The sequence below is a fragment of the Colias philodice genome, chromosome 2, assembly GCF_061535455.1.
Source record: "Colias philodice isolate Cphi_HAF_F1 chromosome 2, ilColPhil1 Martin Lab GWU primary, whole genome shotgun sequence".
In the NCBI taxonomy this organism is placed as follows: Eukaryota; Metazoa; Arthropoda; class Insecta; order Lepidoptera; family Pieridae; genus Colias; species Colias philodice.
Window position 1 is genome coordinate 12,955,568 of NC_143087.1, and position 18,447 is coordinate 12,974,014.

Sequence of the window (18,447 nt, forward strand, 5' to 3'; positions counted from 1 at the left end):
ACTGTACAATTGTTTCTTGTAAATTGGTTTAGTGGTGTAAAAATTTCAATATAATTGTTGTGAATTTACTCTTTACACCAATTTTGCATTTCGATATTTAGGTGACAGTCTTGTAACTCACCACTAGATTTCATCAGTACCGCATTGCCCCTTCTCTTCAGCTGCTCCGAAGCAGCCCAATGCGCATGCGCAGTATCAATCATCGGCTGCGGTCCCCTTGCGAGCTGCACGGCTGCTGCAGTTGCAGCAGTCGCAGCGTCAGCAGCTGCTCCAGCGTCTTTTACTGCTCTGCTGACTTCAGACCACGCGCCCGCTGCTTGTACCCCGAGGGAAGCAGCTGCTCGTGTGCCGGCGAAGAGACTAGAAGAGATTAAGACTGTAATAACTAATGATAGGAAAGATTTATTAATTGGATGTTGTACTTGTATGAACTAAAAAAAAAAAATGTGAAGAGATAGATTTCATAAAGTCCGAATCAAATAATCAATTATAAATAATGGTAAACTATCAGCCATGACATTGTTTTAAACTCCTTCAGTAACGAGATGAAATTTTTTTTGTCAAAAGAGAAGCGCATTACTACAATCTCGCCTGCAGATGTTAATCTAAAATGTAGTCTAAGATGTTATTGTTACAAAAGAGACACTATTCTCAATAAAAACTACCAAATTACTTTTTGTATTCTTTCGCTTTTTCCCCAAGCATTGCGACGTGTTTTTCCACGGCATCCAAGTACTTCTTTTTGTAAGCTGGTGTAAGGTTGTACAAAATACCCTCCTTTTCTTCAGTCGCAGCTGTGAGAGTTCGCAACTGCTCAGCAATTTGTGGGAAATTGATGGCCAGGTTTCTGATTTGTGAGATTGCTGTTGATGCTTCTTTGGTTAGGTTATGGGTTGGTTGTTTTGCGATTTCCTGAAAAGAACCATATTTTATTACATGTTTTTGTAATGTAATTCAGTACCACTATGAAAACACGAAATGTCATTGTATTAAACTTAGAAATGTTTTCCAGAAATTGTATCGCAATATTGTGAAAACTATGCCATTTTTTACGATGCATTATTCTCTGCCAAGTAATTGAATATAGAATAATATGTTTGCATACTCACTTCTAGCATAATTCGACATTTTGAACCCAAGTCCTTCAGCCTGATCAAAGAGGGTAGTACTCTCCTCTTTAGTTCACTGACTTTATCTCCCGCCGCCCACACGACTCCCGCCAATTTTGCGATGTCGTCCATCTTGTTTTCCCATTCGTCCAATGAGGCTTGCATTTTATGAACACGTCTGTACATATCTTCTATTCGGTACGAATATTCGTGGATTGATGTTGATTGTAGATTTACCTTGAAAAAATTAGCGATGTTTTATACTAAGTATCTACTACCAAAATCTGGATAAAAGTTCATTTAGTCTATAATTCTACACGTTTTATCATCATAGAGAAAATTTACCGAATTTCGTTATAATTGTATGATCTTAGTTGTATCTTGACGTATCGGCAATGTGAATGGCGTTACTCTTATCTTATTATTAGAAAACGGACATCATATTAAAGTTCTCAGGCATATTCTATTAGTCCATGGTTACAGGTTAAAAAAGTAAAATATGTATATAAAACTTAAGAACTTACAGAATCAGATACATCACTAGCGCCAGCCATATAATCAAACAGTTTAATTTCCTTTATTGCCTTCAACAATCGTCTCGCTTCTTTCAATGCGCGATGAGCACTCAAATGCTTCTCTCCTCTTGCGAAATCATCCAAATTAGCTGCCAGTTCACCAACTAACCTCCTCTGTTTCAATACTTCTTCTAAACCACTCATACTTTCCAAGCTAAGATATTGAGCATCTGTTTCTCTTCTAGAAGCTTCTGTTTTCAAATTGTTAGCAGATGTGAAAAGGTTATGTTCCGTTTCTTCCAGTTCATTTATCGTGGAACCGATTATTCTAGCTTTTTCTATGTCAGTCTTTAGGTTTCGTAGGTCGTGGTAGAGGAATGTCGCGTTGTTCTCGAATTGCTTCAAAGCCGGGAAAGGTTGCGGTATCCTTGTTAGTTCTGTGATGTCAGCGTGTTTGTGGAGATCAGCGGTCATAGCTTCGACTGAATTGAGTAGGGTTTGGGTGCAGTTGTCGCATGCTGAAATTAATTACATATTCTTAGTCTTTCGATATTACAGGGTGCCAGGTGAATGATATGTCATGTCTGATGTGATTTTATTAAACAGTAAGATGAATCAATTCTCTGGCAAAGTTTTTTCGGGCAAAATGTAATAAGAATGTTATGTATTTTCAGTTATATTTATTCAGCATATATGCAATAAACAAGCATTAATTATTTTAAGAATTTAACCAAATAAAAAAAAATACGGGTTGCACTCCGGGAGTGCCGGCAGAAGTGAAAACTTGATTATTAACGTTGAGCATGTTTGATATTTTGGAATGGTATCCGTTTTACGCTTTTTCGATCAGGCCACGTGTCCTGACGCGAGTTTAAGATTTTATACCCAACGCCGCTAAAGAAGTTTTCACTTCAAAAAAATTGTGAAGCTGGAAGATACTCACGAGTACACCCCCCTTCATCCAGATAATGCCTTGCCAGCTCACACGTATCACACTTATCCCCTCCCACATTTGGTTTGCACCGGCACCTCGCCCGCACATCACAAGTGCCCGCTACGGCCCCGCGCGGGTCGCACGTGCACGGCTCGCACAAACCATGGGTGTTGTGCACCCAGCCGGGTGCACAGGACTCACATGTAGCGCCCGCGTAACCTGGGTGTATGTAATGAAAATGCTTTATTGATTTGAAAATACTTCACTACATAGTATAAAACAAAGTCACTTTTTCTGTCCCTATGTATGCTTAAATCTTTAAAACTGCGCAACGAATTTTGATGCGGTTTTTTGTAATAGAGTGATTCAAGAGGAAGGTTTTAGTATATAATTTATGAGGTTTTAGACAAAGCGGGCGAAGCCGCGGGCGGAAAGTTAGTAAATACATAAAACAAAGACAAGACTTTACAGAAACAGCAAAGAAGCCTTATCGCTATGTAGCGATCCTTACCAGGCAACCCAAGTATGTTAAATGTTTTGACACATAATGCAGAATTTTTACGCTATTTAGGTATATATTATACGTTCGATGTTTCGCTACAAATTATAGAACCTAATATGGATAATGGACTGTATAGTCATAAAAATACGTATTCTACGGGCCTACGGCTGTATGATATCTAGGTGACTTATTAGAAAGTGGGGTCAGTGAATGATATTCAATCAATGTTGTTAATCAAAATGTTAATAGCCAAAAACTGGCGATGCAGAATATTCAGTATCTACAAATGATAACAAATTTAACTATAGAGAATCGTGGTTGTCAAGTTAAAATTTTACGTTTTCAGCATCGATAACACTCACCAGGTTTACAATAACAATGCAATCTATTAAGCCCCGGCGCACACGACAGCGCCCTGTTATCACTTGGTGTGGGGCAGGCGCAGGGCCGGCAGCCACGACTGGGCTCGCCGTAGTACCCGTCCGCACAACGCTCGCAGTGCGGACCTGCTGTGTTGTCTGTGCAGTTCTGGAAAAAAATATAACAAAAATTTTGAAAACCTTCATCAAAAGGGAAGACGAAGAAAAAAATATTGCGACCACCTACTATTTTAATTAATATCTATAATGTTATTTTTAACAAGAATCTAACAACGCTTCTAAAAACGGAAAATATTTAGAGGACATCGATAATCATCGGTTAAACACACATTAACAAATTTTGTCAATTAGTAGGATCATTAATTCTTGAATTAGGTTGCGGAACTTCTGACTACAATATTTCATTTTGCACTAAGATAATATATCTACTTAAACACATTTTTGGGGATAGCTAGATAGATAATATAAAGATTTATCAATTTCATGATTTTGCTTTCCTTATAGAATACAATAAAAATTATAGCGGTCAATAAGATTCTCACCATACAATGTCCAGTAGTGGGATGACACAACTCCGAGCGGTTATTACAATCACATTGCTTAGGCACAGTCTCCAAGTCAATCAGTATCGTGCCCGCGGTGTGCCAGAGTCTTGGAGGGGTGGGGGGGAGCCAGAACCCAGCAGCTGGTCGATGGCACGACCCGGAACTGAACCCAGTACCGCACTCACACATCTCGACCCCTGGGGCCGGCGCGCCACGGGATAGACCGGCAACGGCTGTTTCTAGGGATACGTTGAGGAGACTGCAAAATGGATAGTAAAAGATGATGTGTGTTGATAGTGAAAAATTTTGTATGCTTCAAATTTCTTTGTTTTAAGAAATATACTGTCAGAAACGATTCTAAAAAGTCTATGATAAAGGTAAATAAAAATATGTATGCTAATTGTTTAAGTATGAAATAAGCTCTTTTAAACTACTGATATTATTTCCATCAAAATTTCTTGAGTAACAAATGCGCTCTACAAATTGATTTCCTTTTATTATTTATTATTATTTTTATATCCAAAACTTCTTATAACACAAAACACTTACAGCACATGCAAAGGCTCTCTATAATTCGGCATCCTGGTGGAAACCCTCACGAAGACGTGCTGCAGATCCTGCAGGACCAGCATCAGGACACCTCGGGAAGCCACCGCGTTCCGACCGCGGACCTCCCATAGTGATTCATGGAGGTACACCGCGTATGTACCGTTTATAGCTGGTACTCGCTGGAAAAATAAATTATAGTCTACTTTAAATTATAGTTTGAAATATTTTGTGAAATGTTCTAGAAGTTTCAAATATTTAAAATTTTCTGGCAAATTGCAGAAAATCTGTAATAAGATTGGTATTGTGGTTAGCACGTGAGCATTGTATTTGAAATTTGAAATGTATGAAAAGAACGGTAAGAATGTGCATACAAAAATTCTGTTTGCATTAAAGAAAATATCATACCTCATAATGATCAAGCACCAACGATGCTCCATGTATACTGACAAGTGGAAATTTCGCTAGAGTCTGTCGTGGCAGTGGTTCCCCCCCTTCCTCCTCCACCCGGAAACGCAAAGCCCCCCCATAGGACATCACCCTATCGCCCAGGAATACTTCGCCGAGTTCCGCGTACACTGGTACCGGTGGCCAGGGGACTGATATCGTGACGTCTGGGTTTCGTGTGTGCACAGCGAGGAGCGATTCTTGTTCCATCTGAAATTTTGTTTGTTTTATAAGATGATAGTTGTATGTGTGGAATTTTATTGAATAAAGTATTCGTGAAATAACGTTAAAGTTGTTACTAAAATTATACCTGATTAAAAGTATTGAATTAAGATATTGTGACTTTGATATCGTTTAATGCCCATTATTATGTTGAATTTTCATTACTGTCCTAGTAATGAAAATTCAACATAATAATGGGCTCTTTAAACCATAACAGCCTTACAAATAAACGAGTTATAACATTTTATAACAAGAATAAACTAAGAATAAACACGATATAAATTAAATATCGTGAATGGCGTGCCCATGAAGAGGCATATACTCAACTTTGGGTATAACCGGGCTGAGAAAGAAGAAGAAGAAGAAGAAGAAGAAATTAAATATAGTATAACGCCGTAATAAGTATTCTTACTTAACTGTATAATTATTACAAAACGATTAAAAAGTTATCATGCTAAAACTCAAGAGATCAATCAATATATTATCTATAAGAAACACGAAATCAATTAAGCACATACATCAGCGGGTTCCCCTCTCAGCAGGCGTAGATGCAGCGGCGCGGGCGCGTGCAGAGCGGCTCGCACCACGTCCGCCTGTGTGCACCGCGCTGCGCGACCGAAGCAGAAGCACGCGGTACAGCCCGCCGGGTTCGTGTCCGAGAGACCGAACGTGCCGTCCAGGCAGCGGTCGCATTTCGCGCCTACTACGTTCTCCTGTTATGTTGAAACAGGGGATTGAAGAAGGATAGTTGTTCAATTGTTGAGGAATAAACGAAAGATGAGGTCTTGATAATGCTTCTTTTACCTTTAAATTGTTGTTAAAAAAAATTGGTTGTCTGTAAAGTCGGTTTACTGACGAGAGTTGAACGTGACAACGTCTTAAGGCCGATTATGCTTCTTTGTCGGTCGTTCCGCGCTCTCGCTTGCACTATGGAACGCCTCAGAGCGAGGTAACGCCGCATGAGTCATGTTTTTTCGTGCGTGCAGCCGACTCTATCGAATTATAAGACGTTGTCACGTCAAAAATTGTGTTTTATAAATTAGATGTTGTATGCGCTAGTCTTAATATCTTTCAAAAATGACTGACCTATATATATTTAGCTTAGCCAATTTTACATATCACCATCGTGATATAAATAGAAAGGACATTTTCATGTAAATTATTTGTAAAGTATCGTTTCAATATTTAAATACACAAGAATTACTAGAAAACACGATCACATCTTAAATTTTGCTATAGTGACTCAACTAGCTTAACATCAGGCTAGATTGTGGTCAAGCGCATCCCTATTCCCAATAAAAAAAAAAAACATATTAAGTTGCTGATATTTAACGTTCAACAAAGTCTTTCCCCTGGTGCTCTTACCCCAGGGGAACGACTTCACACTTATACGTGTTATACCACCCATACCTTACACGGACACCTGCCGCTATCATCACACTCGCAGACATCAGTACACCTGGTACCAGCGATGGAACACCTGCAGGGTCTACATCGTGGCCCGAAGTAACCTCGCTCGCAGCGATCGCATGAGAGACCCGTCCAGCCTGGTTTGCACTCGCATGCGCCGGTTTTCATATCGCAAGTTTCTGCAATTTGAAGTTAAATGCCATGAAAATATGAGTATTAAATTTCTCAAGTTATAGTATGTTTTTCATTCATCATGTCATTTAAGAAAATAAGTACTCTATTATTTAAAAGTTTAATCTTTATAATCGAGAAGCAAAACAAATTGAAGCTTATCTAATCACCAACGAAAACTCTTTCAATTTACATTTTGCACATCCTTACTAACAATATTATAAATACTATGCCAATATTAAAAAGATTTTGTCCTTCTTTCACGTCGCGACAGATCCATTTTATTGTTGGAGATAATTAAGAAGCTCAAGAGATACATAGACTATTCACCACAGTTAAATATCTCATTCCTTTAATCGCATGGGTGGAAAGCTAGCATGTTATCTCAAATTCTCACCCGAGACAGCACCGGGTCCGCACTTGCACGGTTTGCACCCAAACTCGCGTCCCCAGTACCCGCGCGCGCACTGCGAGCACGCCGGCCCGCGGCTGCGCCCGGGGCACACGCAGCGACCAGACACCGGGGAACAGACCTTGCCGTCCGTACAGGTGGGGCATGCTGGAATAAATTGTGTGTATCTATATAATTATTACGTTTAAAAAATGTGTAGCAAAGTATAATGGTGATGGTGATGCTGTGACAAAAATTTGATCACGTTAGTGCGTGGATATTGGAAAGAAAGTTTAAATTAATCTCCTTGGATGGAATGGAATATTTTATGTCCACTCTGATTTTAATCTATATTAAATGGTCTCTCCCTGCCATTCCTTCCTCATCATTTTACATTACCATAGTCGATGCAAAGGAAAAATTTTACAACTTATCTATAACGATATTTACATTCAAGTCTTTTCCATTCGGATAAACCTAAAAATAAGAGCAACTCACGCAAGCAGCCCGTAGCGCTAAACCCGTAGTACCCGGGCAGGCACCTATCACACCGCGCACCACCAACACCCGCCGCGCACGCACACAGGCCCGTCACCGGGTCGCACGCGGCGGTACCGGCACCACACTCGCAACGCCGACACTCGCCACGGTCCAGGCCCCAGTAGCCTTCCTAAAATTTAGTCATTGTTATTAGGAAAGAAATAGTATTCATTGATTTACAAATTAATAATAATATAATAAAGATTTTTTTCGTGTTAGTCAGAAGTTTTTTTTTTGGAATTAGTCTCGTTAATGTAGTCAGTTTAAAGATTTATATTACTTTTGATTCAGCTCTTTTAAAAAACAAGACAAATTCACAAAATGTAGTATGAAGACAGTATCTACCCGAAAATATACTCGAAGTATTACAACATTACAATGTCGTTGAGTTATGAGTATTTAAAAATGTCTACATCGTAATGACATTAATTAACAAACAAAGAACTACGTAAATCATCCGGCTTTATCTACATAACCTAATAATTAATGAATGTAACTATTGTTTACGTATCTCCCATAACATCTTAATCGAAAGATGTGTCGAAATATTTTTTTCTATCGCTTCATGCGTCGTCAGATTTTATTCTGATGTCACCAAGTTAATTTAAAGTTTAACGTTCATTATCTTAATATTTCTGACCAAATATTTCAGTTAGTTTTCACTGACCTCTATATTTTCAACTAGGTATGTAATTTATCGGCTACTTTAAATATAATCAAAGTCCGCTTAGTAATTTCAGATATTAATTAGAAACTAGACAAACTAGAACTAGACGAAATAAAAAAAAACTTATTTAGTTACTTAGTTGATGCTACTTCCATTATTACTACAAATTTATTCGATCGACCTCAAATTTAATATTTTTCACAAGCAAAAGTAACCACTAAACAAAATACAGTTTACGTCAAAAGAATCAAGTTATTATTCGATGTCTATAACAATAGCCGACTTTGTTCCGCATTAGATCTCTCGATAACAGCTTGTTAGCTCCATAACTGTCCTTGGTCATGACGTAACACCATGGTTCCAAGGCGAAGACAATATAAATAGGTTCAGTTACAATATATTTTATTAGACTCTTTGCAGTTCTTCGTTCTAAGAAAGTACTATTAAATAGTTTTAAAAGCTAAAGCTCGAGCTTCTGATTTTGATTTGGCTTAGTTCTGACAATTTGATGGAGCATTAGTTCTTCGTCAAACAAAAATATTGAAGTGAAACTTCCATAGGCGCGTTGAGAGTAAAATTTCAAGTTCGCGTCATGGCAATACCGTCACGTCATAGTATAAGGCGACGATTTTGTTACGTTTAAATCTTGTCAAAGAAGTTTTCTGACGATTTCTGACACGGGTGCACGGCACACATGCTCTTTTTTATTTGATAAGCATAGGTACATAAAACGTCTCGTGTGTTACCTCACATGTGTCACACGCTCGTCCGGTGACGTGCGGACGACAGCGGCACTGCCCGGTGCGGATATCGCACACGTTGCTCTCTGAACCGGCCCGGGAACAGTTGCAACCTGGAAAGAAATTAGTGTTATAGATATTTTGAACATTAACATATTGTGTAGTGTGGTGGAGGGAATGCTTGTATTTAATTAGATAGGTACAAAACATTTTTTGTAAGAATCAACATTTTTTATGCTTTCATTGCGTATTTCTTAAAATTACAAGCTGAACAGCATCTGAAAACTAGCGCTGACTTGTACAGGTAGGTACTTACAGAGCGGAAATGCAGCCTTTAGTATGTGGTGTTTTATGTAAATCATTAATTTAATAAGTAGATATATACATATTTAAGTATAAGTATAACTCTTATAAAGCTTTCACAGTTGCTTTCACAATTGTTAAACGGGCACTAAATAGACATAAACAGGCCTATCAATCAGAATAAACTACACCAATCTTAATGTTTGTACAATTTTCATTTAACATGAGTACGAGCGCCGTAAATGCAAATACCGGTGGTTACCAAACGGCGGCGGAATGCAGAAATTAATTAAGTATATCAGAGGACTGACTTGTACATGCCGTATTACAAGGTTCCTATCTAAACTTTAGCTAAGGGAACCATGTTCAAGAGAGAAGCGATAAGCAAGCTACAATACCGCAGAGCAAAAATTCATAAAGCATTAAAAACTAAAACGAGTCGCTTTTATGTAGATTTATAAGATTTTAAGTCCCACATCTATCACATATAATAGTAGTTAACTAACCATATAATATATTTAGAAAAATAGCTGTAGGTATACTATTACGTCGTACGTTACTGTCTCCAGAAAAATATTCAGTCCCATAAATATAATCATCCTTTGTTTGGGAGTATTGTGCATTTATTTTACTGATCACAAGACTAATAAGATTGTAAAATATATAAAGCGTAATAATCCCGCTCCCGCTAACGCGTTCGCAAATAGCTACTCTCGTGAACATGGCTAAGAACATTATCAGTCTGATGTTCGTACCCCATAGAAACTGAGATTACTAAATACTGGTAATAGTTCATGTTACTCGGTTAATGTGATAAGATTATCTGCAGATTTGTTTGCTTCAATTTGTAATGTAAACGGTTAGTCTACTTATCTCACTGATTGACATGATATGCCGTTAATATTATGTTAATTTTGATTTTATCTTCCATCATACTTCGTTCATCGCCTTGATGGCAAAATATTGTGCTATTTGTTGATAAATTGTGATTCTAACAGTATCGGGTTAAGGTTTGTACACAGATTATTTTTGGAATTGTTTAAAAATGGCTCTACAATTGAAATAAAACTAAAGAGCGTGTATGTCGAGCACACGTGTCAGAAGTGAATCTTCGTGAAAATCGTCACCTTACTCCATGACGTGACGGTATTGCCATGACGCGACCTTGAAATTAAACTCTCAACGCGCCTAAAGAAGTTTCACTTCAATAACGACTAAAGCTGTTCCTCTTGTCTTTAATGAGAGACAATAAACTAAGCAAAGTAATGAAATAGAACTTTAATAACATAAAAATCTGATGAGCTATAGAAGCTTCAAATAAACAAACACATAAATTCATGAACCCTTACCATAATCTTTTATTTCAAGTCATGTAAAACGATCCTAATTCTACTTCAGACTTTACCAACTTACAAAGCGTCTAGCTTAAATCCAAAACAATAATTGTACATGCATGGAAATACAATACGCACTATTAGTTATAACAATGGACTCGGCTTCGCTTATAAAACAATAGCAATGTGCACTCGGTTTTAGATTACGGGCTTGTGTATACAAACGCATGCCAAGAGAAATTGCATTTGGGATTTTTTATAATTAATTTTGGTATATTCAACCTATTCATTTTATAAATTTAGAGAATCGGGTTTAATAACGAGATATATTTCGAATTTTTTAATGAGTACAAATGCATCATATGATATGTTAAAATGGATACAAAAATCGGTATCAAATTTATACAAAACAAGATAAAATAAAATAATCGCAAAATTTTCTGAGCTTCCGGTGAATTTGTCGTCCGCCTAAAACTTTAACCTAAGCGCGATATTTTAAGTTTTAACCATTTAATTAAAACATTTTGTAACTTTGTACACTTTTGAAACCAGTAAAAACTAAAAAGTATCAGATTACAATAAAAATATACAAAATTACTTCCACTAAATTACACATCAACCAACGAATTCGTTAATCTCAATCACAATAACACCTGTGTTACATTCATCCACAAAAACATCAATTAGTCCAATTTGAAATCTCCTAAATCAAACGCCCCATTACCTTGCAATCCATCAAAGCCATTTATAATACACGACTAAATGTCGGAGTCGTGTCGTGACTTGTAAGATAATTAACAAGTGTGACGGACAGATGGACGGTTGACCTGGATCTATGAATAAACAGTTACAGATAACATAATATACCTACGTTTTATTAAGAACTAGTTGCTTAATGTAACTACGTTCAATAATTTTCCGAACTGATATTAAAGCAAGCGATGTTTAAAAGCTCTTCTCAACTTATAGGTATTTGGTAGATACAGCCTTTAGTAAAAACGTAAAATGCAGCAATTAAAAAATGCATTATACTTTAATATTAAAAGCTCAAGAGTTTGTTTGGGTGTTTGAACTGTAGGTAATTGTTAGACTGATGCTAAAAATGATCACTGTTGGATATGTACGTGTTCCTGTTTGGTACAGATATAGTTTGAGACCTGAGAAAGGTCATGGAGTATAGGCTCTATCCCTGAAATCCCACAGGAACAGAAACTATGCAGGTATTTTTATGTGCGGGCGAAGCCGCGGACGGAAAGCTAACAAGTAGTAAATAATATAATTGAACATTAAAGATTAGCAAAAGACAGACATTTTGTTTATTCAGCATAGAATACTGTAAACCGTCAGCAGATATTTATAGCATTTATCGTCATGTCAGCACTTCAACACGGGGTTGTAAATCTTGCTGACAAACAAACGATTATTTAATGTGAATCAAAAGATAATTTATGCGAATACAAACTGTGGTTTGTAGGAAAGAGAATTTGTGAAAAGATTACAATAATTTACCTAGTTACGTGTATTTTATAAAGTGCAAAAATGATGTAGCTAAGTGTTCCTGTAAGTTTTAAAGCACCCTAATACACATTATTATAAAAAAAAATCTATTTCTGAATATCTGAATTTCATATTTAAATCGGCGGCAGAATTCATGTTACATAAGTTACTAACTCTTTCTTCCAGAAAATGGATTGGTTTTTATAAGAAAGAAAATAATAATTACTAGGTAATTACTACTAATTCAGCGTCATGCTCTACCTACAGAAATATATTTTACTAGCTGCTCCGCGCGGTTTCACCCCCGTGGCTCCACTCCTGTTGAACGTAGCGTGTAGATTTCAACTATTTATATATAACTTATACTATACAATAAGGATCTATCCTATACTTTATGATAGGCATATTATAAATGTTATAAGCCTAACTTAGAAACAGATGAATTTCAGGTACAATTTCACAATAATAATGTGAAGTAAATTTTATTCGAGTTCCCTTGCACGTTATAAACACGAACATTTCAAATGGCCCATTTGAATAAGTGATAAATTTTGTACTCTATTTGACCACCAGGGTCGTATTCTGCGTGAAATATTGATTTTCCATTTTACGATTATAGGAAATTTTAATTTATCGTTGTAATTTCATTCGAACAAATGGTACCATATTAATTTTACGTCTAAAAATGGTATTTACTTTTATTTACCGTCTAAATAAGAAGCAATCAAATGGGCTTATTTAATATGTTATTATCTTGTAATAATAACAGTTAATTATATATTTATTATTAAATAAAATATTACTTAAATTAATACTCAAAAATATTGTTTATATAATATTTTATAAATATACTAGCGGTCCGCCCCGGCTTCGCCCGTGGTACATATGAAAAATAGATGTTGGCCGATTAGACTTACCCGATATGCACAGAAAATTTCATGAGAATCGGTCCACCCGTTTCGGAGGAGTATGCAGACTAACATTGTGACACGAGAATTTTATATATAAGACTAGCGGCCCGCCCCGGCTTCGCCCGTGGTACATATGAAAAATAGATGTTGGCTGATTCTCAGACTTACCCGATATGCACAGAAAATTTCATGAGAATCGGTCCACCCGTTTCGGAGGAGTATGCAGACTAACATTGTGACACGAGAATTTTATATAAGTATAAGAAAGATATAAGATTATAGAGACATTTAAGTACTACGGTAAATAAGAAACGAATATTACAAGGATAATGAAGCACATTATGTAACGTTTCCCTAAACAAATATTACATATTCATAGATTTATGAGTAAATACAAATATCCAAAACAGGATATGCTAATTTATAAATAACTAGCAATGCCCTGCGGTTTCACCCGCATAGATAGCGATATCGTTACAGTGAAAAGTCTACTATAGGTCGGACTATAGGTTTAATTTTTAATCACATGAAAATCACCTTTACCCCGTCCCGCACTACGGCCTTTTTTTTTTGTTTTAGTGGGGAAATCTTTCATAGATACCCACGGCCTCCGGGGGAGGGGGTTATGTCGGATTCCTACCGACCAAAACCCCACGGAACACAGTCACAAGACGCATATTGGTAGAATTCCTCCGTGACCCCCGCACTACGGCCTGCTCGAACAGTATACCTACTATTTTCTGTAGATTGACACTTTTAAAAATTCGTTATATCTTTTGAATGGAATATCCAATTCTTTTCATTTAAAAAGTATTTTGCTGGTATTGAAACAGTCTATAATAAAACATCATTTAATGGGATAAGGATTAATATATGTGTATGGATAACATGGTTTGATTACTGTCGGCGCTTCTATTTACTTTGAAAACGTAAAAAAGTTGTTGTAGTAACATAACTACTGAAGATGGACATATGGTATTGCGGACTTTCTTGTAGATATTGATCCATTCTATAATACAGTAGAACATTTTTTTGTTCTATCTTCAATAGATTCCGCAGCGCACGCGATGACAGAAGTTTTATTGAGGATTTTTTTACACCTTGGGTTACATTATTGCATTTTTGGTAAGGATCTTAAATGTTTTTGAAAATGCAATATAGCCTATGTTGCTCAGTAAAGATGCAGCTTTCTAATGGTGAAAGAATTTTTGAAATCGGTCCAGTAGTTTTTGCGTGAAAACCATACATACATACATACATACATACATACATACTTACAAACTTTTCCTCTTTATAATATTAGTATAGATATGTTATTTGCCTTGCAATTTAACATTACCGTAAAAGGTTTTAGCTCCACTTTCCCAAAGAGCAAGTCACGTAAAGCAAAGGACACTTTTGTTCCTCACGATCTATGACTAGTATGAAATAATAAATAAATTTCTAACGTATTTCAATTTTATTGTTAGTAAATTGTTAAGTTCTGTTTACAATGAATATTCGAAAAAAGGAGGCAAAATTATTTCACACAGATAATTATTAAAAAAAAATTGGCATTTGATCTCATAATCATAAATCAGCGTTATGGTCGTTTATATGGTTCTTCAAGAATATTACCAAAATAAATATCACCAAAGGAGAGTCTCAATCCATACATAATTTTTAATTTCATAATTTAATAGTATTTTAAATTTAACAAAAGTTTACTTTTAAAAAATCATTGGAATTTCATAAAAATGTAATATAAATATATATAACACTTTTTAGCAGTGGGTATAGAAACCATACTCTCTGGCACAATAATTTTGAAAAAAAAAAAAACAACGGATCGGAGCCAGCGAATTTGAATTTAGAACTCTCAACATGTAAGACTATGGCTGTGTTATTTACCCAATGTATCAATGAAATCTATGCTATTTTTTTATAATCTATACTAATATATTAATTATTATTATATTTCGTGTGATTCAACGCGCTAATCTCTGTAACAACGAGTCTGATTTGAAAAATTATTTTTGTGTTACGAGCGGTGAAATGTGGAAAACCGCAGGAAATGTTGGATATGAAACTAGACAAAACAAAACTACGCTACAAACATTTATTAACAAGTTGTAAATTCAAACTGGACTGTTTACACGGACGAATGGTAATCATCACATCTGTGGTTAGCTACCGCGTTTGATGTAGGTATGATAGGGTCGGTATTGACGAGTTTTAAAAATATTTAAAGTTAATATAATTAAAAGTTTCAATGTATTTATGAAGAAAAAAAGGGTTTGACGCACTTGGTGCACTTCTCAACTTGTACACCATGCTCAAATGGTGAACTTAGCAACTTGTACACTTCTCAAATGGTACACTTCGCGACTGGTACACGTCTCAAATGGTGCACTTCGCAAATGGTGCACTTTTTAAGATTAGTTGAGATTTGGAAAAATTGTGTAAAAATGAAAGAATTTTTAGTTTTGGATGTTTAATTTTTATAATTATGTCAACACAATAATAATAATTAAACTATACAGAATCAGCTTAAGCACTATAACATTTTGGGTCATTTTTATTTTTTCAAAAATAAAAATGTGACTCGGATATAATAAAAATAATATAATTATGTCAAAAAAAAAGTAGATTTACAGTAAAAAAATATCATAATAAAGATATGATATAATATCATATTATATCAATAACCTTTGTAATATTATTATTTAACTTTTAACTATTACTAATTAAATAAAAGCTTTAAATTAAATCATAACCTGTTTCTTAAAAACAAATTAGTAAAAGTAATAATAAGTAAAACTTTGTAATTGTTACTATTTAATAATTAAGTACTTACTTATTATTACTTTTACTAATTTGTTTTTAAGAAACAGGTTATGATTTAATTTAAAGCTTTTATTTAATTAGTAATAGTTAAAAGTTAAATAATAATATTACAAAGGTTATTGATATAATATGATATTATATCATATCTTTATTATGATATTTTTTTACTGTAAATCTACTTTTTTTTGACATAATTATATTATTTTTATTATATCCGAGTCACATTTTTATTTTTGAAAAAATAAAAATGACCCAAAATGTTATAGTGTTTAAGGTGAGTCTGTATAGTTTAATTATTATTATTGTGTTGACATAATTATAAGAATTAAACATCCAAAACTAAAAATTCTTTCATTTTTACACAATTTTTCCAAATCTCAACTAATCTTAAAAAGTGCACCATTTGCGAAGTGCACCATTTGAGACGTGTACCAGTCGCGAAGTGTACCATTTGAGAAGTGTACAAGTTGCTAAGTTCACCATTTGAGCATGGTGTACAAGTTGAGAAGAAAAAGTGTGAGGATTGCAAAGTAAAAAAAATTCCTATTTTTATTGGTATTTTTAAGTTTCCTTATGTATGTTAATCTTAAATTCAGATGTTAAAGACATCTATAAGGTAAGTGAGTTGTTTAAGACAGAAGCTGATTACATCTGCAAGTAAATTAACAAAAACTAGAGTTTTTTTTTTGTTAAAAATAGCATTACTATGGAAACAGCTGTAGCCAGCCCTACCAACGTTTGATGTAACCACCGCCCTAGTTAGCGCTCTCCAGTCCATACGAATTAATAATACACGAACCAAACATCGTTTTGCAACGCTTTGTTTCTTGTTTCTGTTTGATTTATAGGAAAGGCAGGAAGAAATAGAGCTTTCAAATTGTTACTATATCACAGGATTTCACCACGAACAAGAATTAAAAAAAAATACGTGTGGCACTCGAGCACTGCCGCGGTAAAGATATATTGCATCGCATCGCTGTGCCGGTTGGAATGGGGGGTGTTAGGTTTTTTCGTTACGGAATTTTTACATTCGGTCGCCGCGCTCAAAGTCTGAGATAAAAGCTATGCAATAGCTTAATAACACCTCATATATTTCTAAAATGACTTGCATAAAGTACCTACCTTCTACCTTAATGTCTATATTATGTTGAAATAGCATTTGATCATAATAGCGCTATGGAATTACAAATTTACCAATAGTTTCGATACCCATCAAGCTAGATAAAACATCTTACATCTATGCCACCACTTAACATCAGGTGGCCCACCCACTTTGCTTGCTCTGACATAAAAAAAAATCTATGCCATAATGTATTATATGAAGTACTTACTAGCTTTCCGCCCGCGGCTTCGCCCGCGTTTTCAAAGAAAAACCCGTTCCCGTAGGATTTCCGGGATAGAACCTATCCTATGTCCTTTCTCGGGTATCAAAATATCTCTATACCAAATTTCATGCAAATTGGTTCAGTAGTTAAGGCGTGATTGAGTAACAGACAGACAGACAGAGTTACTTTCGCATTTATAATATTAGTATGGATGTTAATTTTATAAAACTTTTATTGAAATTTATAGAAAAATCTATAGTTACTATTCACAACCGCAAGCTTAGGACGTAACTGTCGAGCAAAAACTGCAGAATTATGACTTCAATGTCCAATCTAGTATCTTATTCTATAATCTATACTTGATTTATGATCAAAATTGAGTGCACCTTTGAGTTTTCATTTTTTTGAATAGATAAAACACATCGAATACTTCAAGATTGAAGAATGACGACATTCGCTTGACTAATGGTGATTTCATCTCCTGTACCTAGTGGATGTCCAACATTTTCCATTTGTATCCTGTCCATTGTTGCATCGAAGTGAGCCTGGTAAGCCTTTTAATCATATTGCGAAATGTATGTTTAGCTTTACAATCCTTTCAACTCCACTGATGGAGGCCTAAGTGTCGTTCAAAAGGTTGAATATTTAGCATGAAAATATAAATAACTCATGTATTTCCATAACTTAAGGTATTTGCTGTTCTTATGAATTGCAAAACAGATCTTTTAGCTGTGACTGTCAAATGGTATTTGAATATTTTCGTCTGTTCACTAAATAATTTAACGAAAAGTGTATTATGGTAATTCAAGTAAAAGAATAAGTTAGTATTATTGTCCATTTCTATATTATATTAGATTTATTATTTCATTTTATTCTTATTTAGATGACATACCAATTCATGTAATATAAGCTTCAATTATAACTTAAAAATCCTCTAATCTAATTTCCAAAATATGTATAAGAATCTACGCATTTCTAATCTATCAATTTTAAAACTGCCAAAACGGGGCCTTCATATTCAGTAGGTAACTTAAAGCATGAGCTCAAAGCTACCACATATTAAATATACCAACGGTAACATAAAAGTGTTTAAACTGTACATCTGTTTTATTGCTTATAAAACCCATTGCTT

At 35.1% G+C, this 18,447-nt stretch overlaps 1 protein-coding gene across 1 annotated transcript in view; it reads right to left on the bottom strand.

Moving 5' to 3' along the window:
* Positions 1-18,447, bottom strand: part of wb (wing blister) — a 140,556-nt gene that overhangs the window by 22,721 nt on the left and 99,388 nt on the right. The window contains exons 20-33 of the mRNA XM_089709468.1: positions 9,126-9,232; positions 7,671-7,842; positions 7,179-7,340; positions 6,611-6,789; positions 5,719-5,913; positions 4,940-5,188; positions 4,535-4,713; positions 3,983-4,244; positions 3,423-3,588; positions 2,568-2,777; positions 1,634-2,142; positions 1,110-1,346; positions 674-912; positions 122-360 (exon numbers count right to left, since the gene is read on the bottom strand). Coding sequence (XP_089565594.1) covers positions 122-360; positions 674-912; positions 1,110-1,346; positions 1,634-2,142; positions 2,568-2,777; positions 3,423-3,588; positions 3,983-4,244; positions 4,535-4,713; positions 4,940-5,188; positions 5,719-5,913; positions 6,611-6,789; positions 7,179-7,340; positions 7,671-7,842; positions 9,126-9,232 — 3,105 coding nt within the window. The remainder of the gene's footprint in view (positions 1-121; positions 361-673; positions 913-1,109; positions 1,347-1,633; positions 2,143-2,567; positions 2,778-3,422; positions 3,589-3,982; positions 4,245-4,534; positions 4,714-4,939; positions 5,189-5,718; positions 5,914-6,610; positions 6,790-7,178; positions 7,341-7,670; positions 7,843-9,125; positions 9,233-18,447) is intronic.